Here is a 14,505-nt window from a genome sequence, read left to right on the forward strand (position 1 = left end):
GGGTATTCTGGCTTCCTCCCACCGTCCAAAGACATGCAGCTTGTGGGGACAGGTTAATTGATTAATCCAAATTGCTCATAGGTGTGAATGTGAGCGTGAATGGTTGTCTGTCCCTGCGACAGACTGGCGACCTGTCCAGGGTGTACCCCGCCTCTCACCCTATGACAGCTGGGATCGGCTCCAGCGCCCCCTGCAACCCTGAAAAGGATAAGAGGAAGCGAATGGATTGGAAAATAAATGGAAAAAAAAAAAAATCAGTCACTTAGTTGAACCATAAGATTCCCCTTTTTCAGACTGGAGTATAACTGTGCATGCAATCATGCCTACCTTTTCCATTTCTTTGAAAAAAATAGTGATGAGGACGGTTTTGTAATTTTAATAATTTGGAATTAAAAAAATATTCTCACCCTGCAAAGAACATCCACCAAAGGAAGCTCAGCAGTATCGTGATACCATCTTTTAACCTTTTAAAGTTGGGTTTTATTGTTCATCAATAACACAGATTCACCTCAGTAAGTAACACAGACTCTTTGCCTTAACAAAACTTCCTTCCTGTATTTTCCAATGGGTGAAGATAACATCTAATAGATGTCAAACTCATTTTATATCAAGGGGCACATACAGCACACTTTAATCCTAAGTGGGTAACCGGTGGAACTCCCCTTTCTGTCAGTATAAAGAGGTTTAATTACACATTTAATCCCTGAATGTAATAAAAAGACGACAGTATGTCTCAGTCATTCCACATGACAAAGAAATGCTGGTGCAGTAAATGAAAGACACGTGTCAGCATCACCGTTTGAGCTGAAACTGCAAGAAATAAATACAGAAAAACTGGAAAACTCATTAAAATACATTTGACTGTCTGAAATTTTAAGCCCTCTTTTCTGCACCCATCCAGTGGATGTGTGTTTCTAAGTTACTGGCCACAAACAAAGCTTGCACCTCTGTCATCTTATAATCATTACAGTACCCACTATCCCCCTCTTTTCTATCTTACTGTCAGCCACAGGGTGGAGGAAACCTGGCAAGGTGCATTTACACAGATTTTACGTAAGCAAGTCTAGAAAATGCACAAGGGCTCTACAGCTTATCAACCTTGCAAAGGTCCCAGAAGATTAAGTCATCGTGTTCTGATTTAAAGTTCTGAAAGGTTTTCGGTGTTTATGTGCTGCTCTCTGTCCTTGCAAGCCATCACATTTAAAACCGGAATATCCGTGAAGGGGCACAGTGCTCCGCTTTTACGCTATCCACTCGTTAACTTGCAGGATCAAAGGTCTTTTATAAGTTATCACTGGAATTTGCTCAGTGCGCTCAGTCAGTGAGTCAGAGGCAGGCACACGGTGTGAAAACACTGACCACTCCAGCACTACTCCTCCACTTTCAACTTCAAGGTCTGCTGCCAGACATGGACAACATCTACGAAACACTAGATCACGAAGATGTGCCCGCAGGACGCGATCGCGTCGAGCCCAAATATGAGAACTCGGGTGAGGCGAGGGAGCAGCTGTACAGCGAGGTGCTGGTCCACAGGCCGTCTCAGGAGGAAGACCGCAGCTCCCCGGATTACATGGAGATCAGGGAAGGGGGCAAACACAGCGACTCCTCTTCTTCATCCAGCGACGACGAGGACGCTAAAGCGAGAAAGGAAAAAGTGGAGCCCCAGCCTGCGGTGGAAGTGGAGGCACAGGTGCAGGAGGTGAGTGGTGAGGCGCACAACGGATCCAGGCGCTCATCCTCCTCCTCAGATTCATCCGCCTCACCCGGAGATCCTTGCGACGACCCGCCGTTTCAGAGGAAGATCCAGGAAGAGGATAACGCCGAGGATGGGATGATGATGGCCTACAGCCGCCCTAAAACTGACCCCGAGCCGCAGGAGTCTGTCGACTACACGCTTAAAACTCTGGAAAGTGTCTCTTTGGATGAAAGCAGCTCTGCGCCAGCTGATCCCAACCAGCCTAACATCGCCCTGTACATTAAGGTGAGACATATGTTATACTATATAAAAAGAGCTCTGCAGGGTTGATCCAGGCATCAACAATACACAGCCTCAGGGTTCAGCATGAGCCTTCAGGCGCGTGGAATTTCACTTCCTTGCACAAAAGAAGGCTCTGAGGCCAAGTAGAGCATCCTTTTGAAGAGACTCTCATCATTTGCTCCTGTGCATATTATATTATATTATATTAAATTATAGAAATGATAATTCACCTCATTAGACGTCCATGTGGTTACTAGTTAAGTCTAAATAGTTATATTTAAATATAAGTGTTACTAAGCTGTGTATATTTAGAACAATGCATGTTTAAAAGAATAGTGCATAAGCAGTGATTTCTTTGTATCCAAATCTTTGTGTGTGACTTTAATCACTCTGCTGTAATAATTAACTTGTTCGCGTTAAGGTCACAGGAACCAGGGGTGAACTCTACGCTTGAGCAAATCCGTCTGTGTGTTTTGTTGCTTTTTGGTGATACCTGCTCTGGTGAGTGTACTATCAGTTAATGCAGGGGTCACTTTGCTGATTAGGCTGCTGATTAGTCAGTGAAAGTCATGAAATGGGTAATGGCAACAGGCTGTTTTGTTTTTTTATTTTATTTTAAAATTGCCTTGTCTCCCTGTAGCGTGAAGCATTGTTGGGTGAGACGGTGAATGAGTTTGATTCCAGCTGTGTTACATGTCATAATCTTCCTCGCCCACACGTTTCCTGTTTCCCTGTTTACTCCACCATAAAACCAAAAAGGTGATTATGACAAGGAGAATAGAAAACACCAGACAGCTTTTCAAGAATAATAATGTTTTGTCTTTAAAAAAAAAACACATTTCAAGAACCCTACAAAAAAAATTGCATCTAGTTCAGAGTGCACAGTTTTTGTCTGAGCTGCTCCTTCTTCCTCGGTGAGCTGGAACGACATTGGCAGGATCTGAAAGCTCATCGCAGTCTACACACTTAACACACTCAGTGTACAAAACTACATTATATCACAATTATGATAAATATGCAGGATAGTTCACCCCCGAAGACCGTAGGAGACGACAGACGTGATAACATCCTCAGCCCCTTCAAGAAAAACACCCCACCCTCTATCCTTTATGTGTCTTTCCGTGGGTGCGTTTCCCAACAATGGCCATAAACTTAACACGAGCTCCATCATAAAAGTAGGAAGGTGAGTTATGAGGTCACGTCTCTGAGGGGAAAATTTAAAATGAAACCTCCACAGTCAGATAAAGTGGGCTGCCCTAGGCTATCAACAGTATCGCTAACATGCACTTTTACTGGCTCTGTCACTGTTTTTGTGCGATAAGACCTTTTCACATAACTGCAACTGTCCAAGACTCTTCAGCAGTTCTGGCTCGTGCGTATACGCTGTTCACACACTCCCTGTCACCTCAGTTCCGGAAAGAGACAATTCTCTGTAGCCGTTTGATGTTTATGGTGAATGATTAGCCCAGCGAGTCACTGATTTGAACTTCCCTTTGTTTCAAAGGGATCGAAACGCCAAGGCCATATCTTAGAAACCACTAATGGTCCCATTATTATTGATTTAAATTACTGATTTAGAAATCCATGACAAGAAAAGAAGACATTCTGGTCGATACTTTTACTCGAGTTAGATTAAAAACTGTACAGTTTCTGTGACTGCACACTAAATGTAAGGCTGGAAAAAAGGGGAAACCGTTAGTGTGATTCAGCACTAACCTCCTTTGTCCATGTTTAAGTCCATTTGTTGAAAGAATTACAAGCTACAGGTGATAAGAGTCTTGGTGGTGGAAATTTGAAAAAATCTTCTCATCTAGACTTTATTATTATTATTCTTTTTTAAAATGAATATAAATCCAGTTGGGACATATTTTTGGTATCCTCAGCTCGTTATTATGGATAGTCCTCCCTCATTTTGGTGCTGTTCACTCAGTAACTTTGCAAATAAACTAACTAAGACCTAAAATAACACATTCAGACACTGTTCAAGATTTTCCATCCTGAACTCTGATAATGAGCACCTTCTTCCTCTGCAGCTCCCTTTTAATTGGTTTGTGCTGCAAGTTGGTACACCAGCCAGGAGAGGGAGCTGCTCTATAAATAGAAACAGTTAAAACGTTTCTCTCCAGCTGAGCCATCTGTCTCCTCTTTGCTGTTTTCATCAAACTTTCTTTCTCGGATCTATCTCTCATAAGCCACACACACACACAAACACACACACTACTCAGTTTCCATGTGTCAAATGTACCTGCTTTTTTTAAAATTATTTTTGTGGCCTCTTTCTGCAAACAAATGCAAATTTTTGCCTTAAAACCGCAGCCGTGCATCAATAATTTAGAGAGGAATCTTCTCTAGTCTGCTGCTGGTGATCAAATATAACCTGCCAGAGTCAAACACATGTGAACATGAATTAAATATAAATGCTGCTGCACAACTACTCGGTAAGTGATGGACTGACAGCCTCAGAAACTCAAAGTGACGCAAATAGTGTCCCATTTTTGGCAATGTTGTCAGATGGGGAGAATATATTATTGATGGTTTGGGTGTTCAGGAAGTGTTTCATCAGTTTGGCAAAAAATAATACAATAAAACATTTAATAGTGGAAAATATTGAAAAATAAGAATGTGTCAGCTGTGGGGCAGAGAGATAAGGGAGCAAGTGCTGCCTGTGATGCGATTTTGATGTCAGGTTTGGTTGCAGTGGTGGGAAGAGAGACACGGGGCTCCACCCCCTCTGCTATAGACTGACACCTGTTTTCCACTTTGTGTCAGTGACATCTAATGCTGCCCTCCATCTGTGTCTAAATCAGAGCACAGGGCTGTGACTATCACCTGGACCGACTTTCAGCCTCACCCAGGAGACACAAACGGAGCAGAAAACTGCCTTTACAGCTGCAAACGGTGGTGAAGGTGAAGGGAACAGAACTTCCTTAGGTGTGAGAGAGGATAACCTCAGAGAAGATAAAAGTTTCTCCTCCTTTTTTTTTTGTCTTTCCAGAAGATGTAGAGCTCCAAGGATAAAAAAGGACACATAGTTTAAAAAAAGTAAAAGAAAAAGGAATCATGTCTGATGAAGACAGAGACCCTGATATTGAACTTTTTGTAAAGGTAAGATAGACACAAAACTATGGCTGCAGTGAAGGTTTTGATAACATTTGAGGGACCAAGTATTGCCTGAATTTCTCAAATGAGCATCGCTGCGTGTTATGGAGCAGTTGCGTAACCCAATAGCGGAGGTAGAGTTACAGCAGCACCAGCAAGCACCCCGACCCAGGATGGTTGTGACAGTGATACCGAAGCTGCTTGTTGATGGTGAGAAGCTCACATCAGGCCATGCAGTGGTACTGTTACTTCAGTCCACACTTTTTCAGGGAGGACTGTGCTATGCAATCAGTCTCGAGAATCTGTCTAATGTCTCAGATGTAAAACAGACATTGCATTCCTGAGTTGAAATCTGCAGTATTCAGCAGCAGCAAAGATGTTGGTAGAAACATGACTTCCAGGGGATGAACAACTTTTATGATCTTTGTTTTTTGGGGGCAAACTTTTAAAGTACCTTATAATGCTATACCTGAAGTTTCTATGTTCCAGTAACAAATGAAAATGAACGTTAACGCAGACAACTACCCAAATACATCTCTGGAAGAATTTCAAGTGGTGAGGCTTGCTTGTTCAAGGACCTTTCAAAAAGATGTTTTATATAAGATAGCATGTAGGGTGGAAACTTTGAAACAGGTAATAATAAAGTGGAAAAAAAATGACAACAGTTTGAAGGTGGTACCATCAGTGGACACAGCAGTGGTGTTTTGTTCTCTATAAAAAGCTTTACTTCAGGTCCGCTGAGGAATCACACAGGCAGATGGATACACCTGAGGCAGGTGGAAAAGCTAACGTGCTGCCTGGATGCACAGTTCTAATTAGCTGGTGAGAAGTCTGACTTTCTGCAGGCACTTCGGAGGTCAACTAATTAACTTTTAGGCCTTTATCTTTGATTTAGTTTCTAAACTGTCATTTTCTTTCAATAAATCCTAATTAAACACAAACTGTATTAATATATATAGAGAGTGACTACAATCCTAATATAATAATTTATTCATCGTGCTACGATCTACATGGATCTGATGGCTGGAGAACTATCATGCTCCACCCCACATACAGGAATTAGCCTATAAACGGTGACTATCGGGGGTTATAGGAGTCTTACGTGCACCAGAGGGATCAATCTTAGCAGTTTTAATCTTCGTATGCCTTTTAGAAATTACAGTATTATTCTGTGAATGACTGTAGTATCAATGTTTTCAGTTAATATGTCAGAACCCCATTTATGAATTCTTTGTTAAAAAGCAGGCTTAGGCAAACTAAGGACGCCAAAACCCAGTTATAGTTATAGCATAACACAGCATGTGATGGATCGTATGACGTGAGAGCCCCCAACAGTCATCATCTGATCACTCAGCAGCTCCATGCTCTCACGTTCCTCGGGCCTAGTGGTCTAGCTGTGTGTGGCAGCTTTTGTGCTCTGTGTTCTAGATGTTGATTGGCGATTATTTGAGGCCAGTGTATTGTGTTACCACCATGCGACTGAGCCTGGCCATAACAATACACAGACAGCACTGAGAGCATCAATGGCTGGCGTCCATACAGTTGGCTCAGCTACTTTGAGCCTGACGGCCCTTTTATTTCTGGTCTTTGCTAGGAGCTGTTTACTGATGATGGACGTCTGTGGTGAATGTCAAAATATTTTTTAACGTCGTTGCAGTAACTTCTTTTTTTGAAGGGATTGTTTGTGTGTCCAATTATTTGTTATACTGGCCATTCAAAGGTTTTAGTGACATAAATAGTGAAATAGCATGCAATGAAGTTCATCTGCCGTTCTAATAACTTTAATGTGGTCAATGGTCACACTTGTCACGTAATGACCGGGACGTCATTGCACTCACATATTTGTTATGTGTTGTGGGCTTGTGTGCGTCTGCAGGTCTGCAGGTCGAACGCTGCTCTCTGTGCCCCAGGGGCCAATGAACCTGCTTATCAGAATCACCATGTATAATTCAGAAGGTTCACTGGATCAGATGTCACCGTTTGTGCTCCTCTGAGTATCCGTGCATGCCGACACATAATATCAGTGCATGTACACAAGCATATGATAGGAAGGAAGTGATTCTGTGTAGCTTTGTCTTCATCAGAAAATAAATAAATAAAAATACAACGTTTAAAGAGAAAAGCAGTGAACAGGTGAATCAAATCAAACCCGTTACCTGATTTAAATGTGGCCTAGCTCATGTTCGACAGCACATTCTCTCCCATATCAGGACAATGTGCCCTGCTACTTTTTAGATCTTTCGGTGGATGTCCTCTTGCATTCGTGTCTCTACTATGCACGTTGTGGTGGTGCGTTAGGACCACATAAACCTCCTGCATTTCTCTGTACGGGTAGATGATGGAACCCTGGCACATTATGCCCATTTTAACTCGTTCATTCAGTATCATCTTCTCATACACATCTGTGCTGCTGCAATCTGCATGGCTGCTATTTCTAGATTACTATGCAGAAGTTTTCGTCAGGCTCCACTTGCACTTGTGCCTCAGCAGTGCACATTGAATCTCCTCTAGTGTGTCGAAACAGTGATTATTCAGCTTGATCTTTATTTACAGGAAGTGAGCAAAGCGGTAGGTATCTCAGTCTAGTGTGTCGTCCAGGTAGTGAAGAAAATTGTGTTGGAGCAGACAGAAAATTTCCTGTGCTGTCTGTGCACTCTGAGCAGGCATGAGACAACTTGCTGACAAGCACCGCAGTTCATCCTCCAAACATGTTTTGCGCCAGTTTGAGACAGAAGTTGATTTGAGGTCTGTGGTGAAACTGCAGAGCACACAGTTTAAGTGGTCAGAAGGGGACTTCCAGGGAGCAAACTAAAAATAGCACACGTGGCTGAGAACATGACCTTGAACGTGAGAATGGCCAAGAGTAAATCAGGCCAGGTTTTTAACTTTTAAGGACCTTCTCTCAGAGCTTTTTGATCAAAGCACAAGCGTACTGTCAAAAATCAACAACCTTGGGCACTGTTGATACACTGCTCACAGGCACTTGTATGGTCAGCATCTGCAAAATAACAGCTACTTTAAATTCATCCAGTTCATTCAATTAATTTGTCATGAATAGTGGCCATCTCAAGACCCTATCATTAAAAATATTAGGGTGTGAAACAGCAATCCCCTGTGAGCAAACACCCACTGACAGTGGGGAGGAAGAAACCTCTGACTTAACCAGACTGAAGGAGGTGCCTGGAGCCACGCGGCACGAGTGGGTGGGTTACGGTTGGGAACAACACAACAGACAATCCAGAGAGAAATACTAAGTGCAAAAGTGCAGCTTCAGAAAACAGAGACGTGTGCAGAAAGGTACAGGGAGACAAAAACATAGACGACAGCACAGAGAAGACACGGTGTTAATGGCCTGTAATAAATGCATATACAGGAAGAGAGGAAAGGAGATCCAGTAAGTGTATACTGCACTGACTCTGTAAATACTGACGTTATCGAACCTACTGTAAAAGTTTAAGTATTGTTACTTAAACTTAAGTGCACTGGTAATAATTAGCCAGTCATGTCTTACATAATTATTGAAATTATCACTGGTTATTTTTCTTCTAAGTGTTCAAAGTGGTTATATCTGATAGCTGTTATGTATTAATATAATAAAAAAGAAACAGGATGTTTCCTTCACCGTGGGCATTTTTTTGGCCTTCAGACAATAATTCTGATTGCTACAAGTATGCAGTTCACATCAGATAATAACACGTGCACAGACGGTAGGTTTAGTTTGACTCTGTCCTCATCACGAATCTGTCACAATGACCTATTTATGTGTGCTTATGTAATGTTATATGTTACTTATTGGAACAACTATATCAGGTAAAGAGTGAGTTAACACTTATCGCTTAAGATAACAGGAGACTTATCCCTGTTAGTAGCAAGGTTGTTACATTGTTACCAAAGGGTCATGTACTTGCTTCCCACAGCTGAATTAGAGAAACAAGATGTAAGTCTTTTCATCCTTTGTCTGCTTCCAGGCGGGCAGCGATGGAGAAAGCATCGGCAACTGTCCCTTCTCTCAGCGCCTCTTCATGATCCTCTGGCTCAAAGGAGTCATGTTCAACGTCACGACCGTCGACCTCAAGAGGTGAGGTTACAAAAAGCCAAGTTTGCAAACATGAAAACAAAACGTGCTAACGTCGCCCCTCACGACATTCTGCTTTCTCCGCGTGTCTTCTGCAGGAAGCCGGCAGATCTGCACAACCTGGCTCCAGGGACGCACCCTCCTTTCCTGACCTTCGAAGGAGAGGTCAAGACAGACGTCAACAAGATTGAAGAGTTTCTTGAGGAGACACTCTGTCCTCCAAAGTAATTCAACTAGAGGGTTTTTCATAACAGAGTATCAGATTATACCACCAACTACACACATCCTGGTTTGGCTGGATTTATTTCACTTCAGCAGCATTGCTGAAAGAACAGGAAACTCTTTAGTCCAGTAAAAGAGTGCTGGATCTGATGAAGGCTGACGTTAACAGAGATTACTGTTTATAGCTGCTGCAAATCTATTTTGAGTTGATATACAGTATAATGTAAGTGTCCCAGGTATGTGTTTTTGCACTTTTAATTCCTAAATGCAAAATCTTTAACACTCTACATCCAAAGCTTTATTGACAAAATCTGATTGGGGTAATTTTAGTAAAAGAGCCTAAGAGGGTTCTTGTTGTTGTTATTCCAGTAAAAATGACCAGAGTCAGCGTGTGAGCGTTTGCAGAGAAAAATGTCAGATTAACTAAATCTTTATTTTATTGCCTGTAAAGTTTTTTACATTATAAACCGACCTCAGTGTGAGAAGCTCAAGGGGCGAGTAGCCAGCTTGGTGAGAGTGTGTAACATGTTTGGAGTGTGAGCTGAGTTTCAGCCCAGGTGTTAATGCTATCCAGATGGTTTGGTCTGCCTGGGTCTCTGACTGCCTCTCCTGCCCCTGTCCCCCCATCCACTCAGGTATCCCAGACTGGCTGCCAAGCACAGAGAGTCCAATACAGCTGGAAACGACATCTTTGCCAAGTTCTCAGCCTACATCAAGAACACCAAACCAGAAGCCAACGCTGGTGGGCTGCTTATTTCATGCCATTTACATTCACACATGTACATGTGCAACGGAACAAGATGAAATCATGCGGGAGTGATTCATCAAATCCTCCACTAGGTGGTAGCAGAGTCCACTTTTTAGGCATGAGCTCATGCCGTTTGCTTTGCTGCCACCTAGTGAGGTTAGCGCCACACGTGTTCCGTCACCTTTTAAAGGTGTTGTATCTGTGCGTTTTAGCTCTAGAGAAAGGTTTAACCAAAGCCCTGAAGAAGCTGGATGACTACCTTAACAACCCATTGCCAGATGAGATCGATGCAAACAGCATGGAGGAGGAGAAGGGCTCCAACCGATGCTTCCTGGATGGGAACGAGTTCACTCTGGCAGACTGCAACCTCCTGCCCAAACTCTACATAGTGAAGGTAAAGAAATATGGCATGAGAGGAAAATTATTGAGGGGCAGTAATTAGTGGTGGTGATTCTACAGCTGCGTTGCCCTTCAACAATCATTCTCTACCGGCCCCTTATTATTCTCAGATGAGATTTTCATATCGGTACTTTGAGCAATCCAGATCCTATTATCTGTTAAAGTTAGACGTGTGTTTTTCCAAGTAACCTTTAAAGCACACACCAGTTTATCCAAGTTCAAACCACCTTATGAGGTCGGTTTCTGCAATATTGGACTTTGTTAAAAAGTTTCATACATTTTCACGGGCTAAACAAGTTTTCCAGTCTACAGTAAGGTTCACAGAAGTTGTCATATCAAGCTGTTCCTCTATTAAAGCCGGTGATAAATAAACACTTTGATATATCAAAACCAGATTTAGTACATGGATTTTGAACTCCATTTTGATAATGAATTCAGTGTTTTGCTGCATTTGAGTAATAAAGGCTGTGGTAATAAACCTAATATGTGCTTGATGATGATGATGATGATGATGATGTGTTTGCCTTAAATTGGTGTCTGGTAACACCCGGGGAGGTCCCAAGCAGTATTACAGTTAACTAAAACGAAATGTCAACGTACATTATAGTTTAAGTTATAACAGAAACTAGAGACTATAAATAAATGAAAATTAACTGAAACAATGTGTATTTAAAAAGAAAGAAAGAATTGAAGTCAAATAAAACTATGCAGTCAAAAATCGTCAACAATATGGTCAAATCTGTCAACAGCCTGCCTGAGGGTGTCTACATGACTGCGAGCCAACTCCCTCCACAAATGTTGCATTTGTATTCAATTTTGTGCCACAGGAATACATGAATGATTTAAAAAAAAGACTAAAACTAACACTGGAACTAATAAAAACTAAACTAAAACAAGTAAATCTATTCTGGAAACCAGCAGGATCTGAAAAGAAAGTAAAAAGGAAAAAAGGAACAGACTGAAAATGTCAAGCAACTCTGCCCCCAAGGTGTGTTTAAGTTAGGTTTGCTCTTGACTTTGTCTTCCACAGCCACAATTTTTAAAAATTAGATTTTTAGACTTTAAAAAATAGTTTTCTCTTTTCTTAATTAAGGGGAAAAAAACTATCTTGAATTTGTTATTTGGGGCATTTAGTATCCATATGTCAAATTATTAGTAGCTAAAGGTTATACTGCTAAATCCCATTTTTAGTCCAGGAGGACACAACAAAATGTAAGAACACAAATTCCCTTTAAAAGTTTTTTGTTTTAAACTAAAACTACAATTTTTAACAAGAGCAGGTCCTTTCTACGGTGGGTTAATATATCAGGCAGATAAGCATTCACCACTGGAGGAAAGTATCTAATGAATCTAACCGGCATGTCCTGCTCCTGCAGAGCTGACTTACTTAATGCTTCATTGGTTTTGCAGTGGAAGTGGTTCTGACTTACCTTTTGGATGCAGAGCACAGACGATATACAGAGTATTGCTGAAAGGCATTAATTCTTACATTCACGAGCTAAAAAAAAAGCATAAATGTTATTAGTTTTGTTTCAAAATGGCAAACTGGAACACCTCATCCAAAAAACATACCTCCTGGAAGGTGCTGAAGATATCAGCTCGAGTCTGAATGAACGGGGTAGTTTAGTTATCGCCTTGCATTCTCTCCTAGGTTGTTGCTAAGAAATACCGCAACTACGACATCCCAGCGGAAATGTCGGGGGTGTGGCGCTACCTGAACAACGCCTCCACGCGTGACGAGTTCACCAACACCTGTGCTGCTGACACTGAGATCGAGACCGCCTACAAAGACGTGGCGAGGAGACTGGCCAAGTAGCCTGACCTGAGCGCAAGGAAAAATAAACCGGCAACACACATCATAAAGAAAACATCCCCCATGAACGTAACACGCGACTGTCCTTTGTGAGATCCTCGTCTGTCATAATAAACAAGTCCGATGTCTTTGTTTCAGCTCCAGATGTGGATGGACTTTAGCTACTCGGTGCACAGTGTGTATGGTATTTCAATCACCTCGGCAGAGACACGGCAAAGCAGAAGTGGAGCAGAAGATAAATCAAACACATTTAACGTGATTCGCATTTCAAAGCCAGGTTCCAACGTTGCTGCTGTGAGACTTCTGACATAACTCTTTTCGCTCAAATGTGATTGTGTCTGTCTGTATTTATTCCTCATAACACAAAGCTCCCTTTCATACCTACTCTACCGCACGGCCAAACATTTTACTAGCTGCTGATGTCGAGGTCGTTCACTTTATTTATTCCCGAGCCCACATAAGTCTAGTCTGACTCCAGTGTTTATTATCGGGCTCTGGCTCCTGGGGAGACACCTTGATTCATCTATGATTGATGCTAATTGTTTGCTGAATATGACTGTTCCACTCTGCAGTTTCATTTTCAGTTCATTACTGTGGGTGTTGCTGTAGTTTCTTTTTCTTTTCTAATGCTTCTGAAAATTTGATGTAAAGGCAAAAAAAATATATATTATTCAAATATATGCTCGACAAAAAGAACAAATGTACCTAATATGGGCATTAAAAGTTTAGAACGAGGCTTGTTTCTGAACTGCTTGCATGCGTGAATGTCTTTCAAACCAATTCGGAGCCTTCGGAAATATGAAAACTCCACAGATACGTGGCTTTATTTGGAAGTATGAGAAATCCATGCCAATGTCACTGATGGATTCATTCTGAAAAATGTATTGCAGCCAGAGCTGGGACGTTTGTTTTGCCTCAAGCTATTAGTGTTCAGTCTCGAGTATTGATTTTGTCTTAAGTTACGCATGATATTATAAATGGAGAGAGTATTTATTTAGCAGCCCCAATCAGGCCTGATTAGCCAGAGCCATTAGTGCTGCGATGAAAAGCGTCTTCCAGGCCAGGTCCGCGATGGTCAGGAGCCCTGCCCTCCAGCCCTTCATCAGAAAGACATTTCCTCCTCTCTGAGGACTTCATCAACATCCGCAGCCTAAAAGTTAAAGTTCAAAAGTTTCATTGTCTAGCAGAGAACAGAGAAATTTGTCTCGGGGCTTATCGTCTTTGGCTTGCTGTCGGGCTTGCAACTATAGCGCGACTTCCTTGAAGAACCATAAGGCTCTTGTGTGGTTTGGACAAACACATGATATGAAACTGGAGCATGATGACTGAAAGGCTTTCTCATTGCAAAGCTCTACAAATAAAATAATATTTTCACAGATCTGCTTCTGCCTTTTCTTTTCTTTTCCAGCTAAGGTAATCAATCAACATCCACGCTCGCAGGTTGTCAGGAAGGGGAAGGCTGAGCAAGTCTCTCTGGGTGATAGTGAAGGTGCTGGAGGGGAGACTGGATCCCGGTTCTGAAAAAGGGTTAAAGTGTGCAGTACTGAGTTGATCAAATCCAGTGGTGCAGGTCTGTTTCTCTATCCATAACAGAGAAAGAAAGAAGGGGGGAGAGAGAGTGATGACCGTTGACAGGCTTAAATAGAGGCTTCCATGCCAGGGATCAAACGCCATCCCTCTTCTCCACTCTCTCATTAAGACGGAAAACCCGAGCGCCGCCATCCGATCTGTCTCCATTTTTCCTCAAAGGAGTCTAACTTGAAAGATCTGCGCCTGTCGGATTTACAATGGTGGGCGAGTGGTGTTTACTGAGACGCGGCCTTGCCAGAAACAACAGTCAAAGAAAATAAATGGAGCCTGCCTAGTGTTTCCACAGGAGTAAGGAAATATGGAGCGAGACTTGTGCCTTGCTGTTTGGTAATTAGTACCTAAACATCCCTGTCCTTGGATCCCATCGCTCACATCCAACATTTCTGCAAGCTGGATAATATACAGTGGAGCATTAGCGTCAAACACGTCTGGTCATGGGGCCTGGCACGCCACATTAATCTGTTATTACATTCCCAGTGGATCTACCAGTCGCTGGCCTTGGCTTGGCCACCATAGCGCAGGGAGTCCATATAGGCTGACAGGGGACTCACACAGTGCACTTTTATAGCCAGGTTTAGTAA

General features: G+C 42.2%; 1 protein-coding gene across 2 annotated transcripts; it reads left to right on the top strand.

The window, feature by feature from the left end:
* Positions 1–291: 291 nt before the first annotated feature.
* Positions 292–13,710, top strand: clic5b (chloride intracellular channel 5b). Of its 2 annotated transcripts, none has more exons than XM_082505633.1 (6): positions 292–1,981; positions 9,046–9,155; positions 9,251–9,376; positions 10,010–10,116; positions 10,335–10,516; positions 12,173–13,710. In XM_082505633.1, exons 1-6 carry the CDS (start codon positions 1,409–1,411, stop codon positions 12,335–12,337), a joined length of 1,263 nt encoding a protein of 420 aa, XP_082361759.1. In that variant the 5' UTR covers positions 292–1,408; the 3' UTR covers positions 12,338–13,710. The 2 variants fall into 2 exon arrangements, with proteins under 2 accessions (XP_082361759.1, XP_082361760.1); XM_082505634.1 differs by lacking the exon at positions 292–1,981 and adding an exon at positions 2,540–5,083.
* The last annotated feature ends 795 nt before the right edge of the window (positions 13,711–14,505 follow it).

This window comes from Aulonocara stuartgranti (assembly GCF_965226115.1).
Source record: "Aulonocara stuartgranti genome assembly, chromosome: 15".
NCBI lineage: Eukaryota > Metazoa > Chordata > Actinopteri > Cichliformes > Cichlidae > Aulonocara > Aulonocara stuartgranti.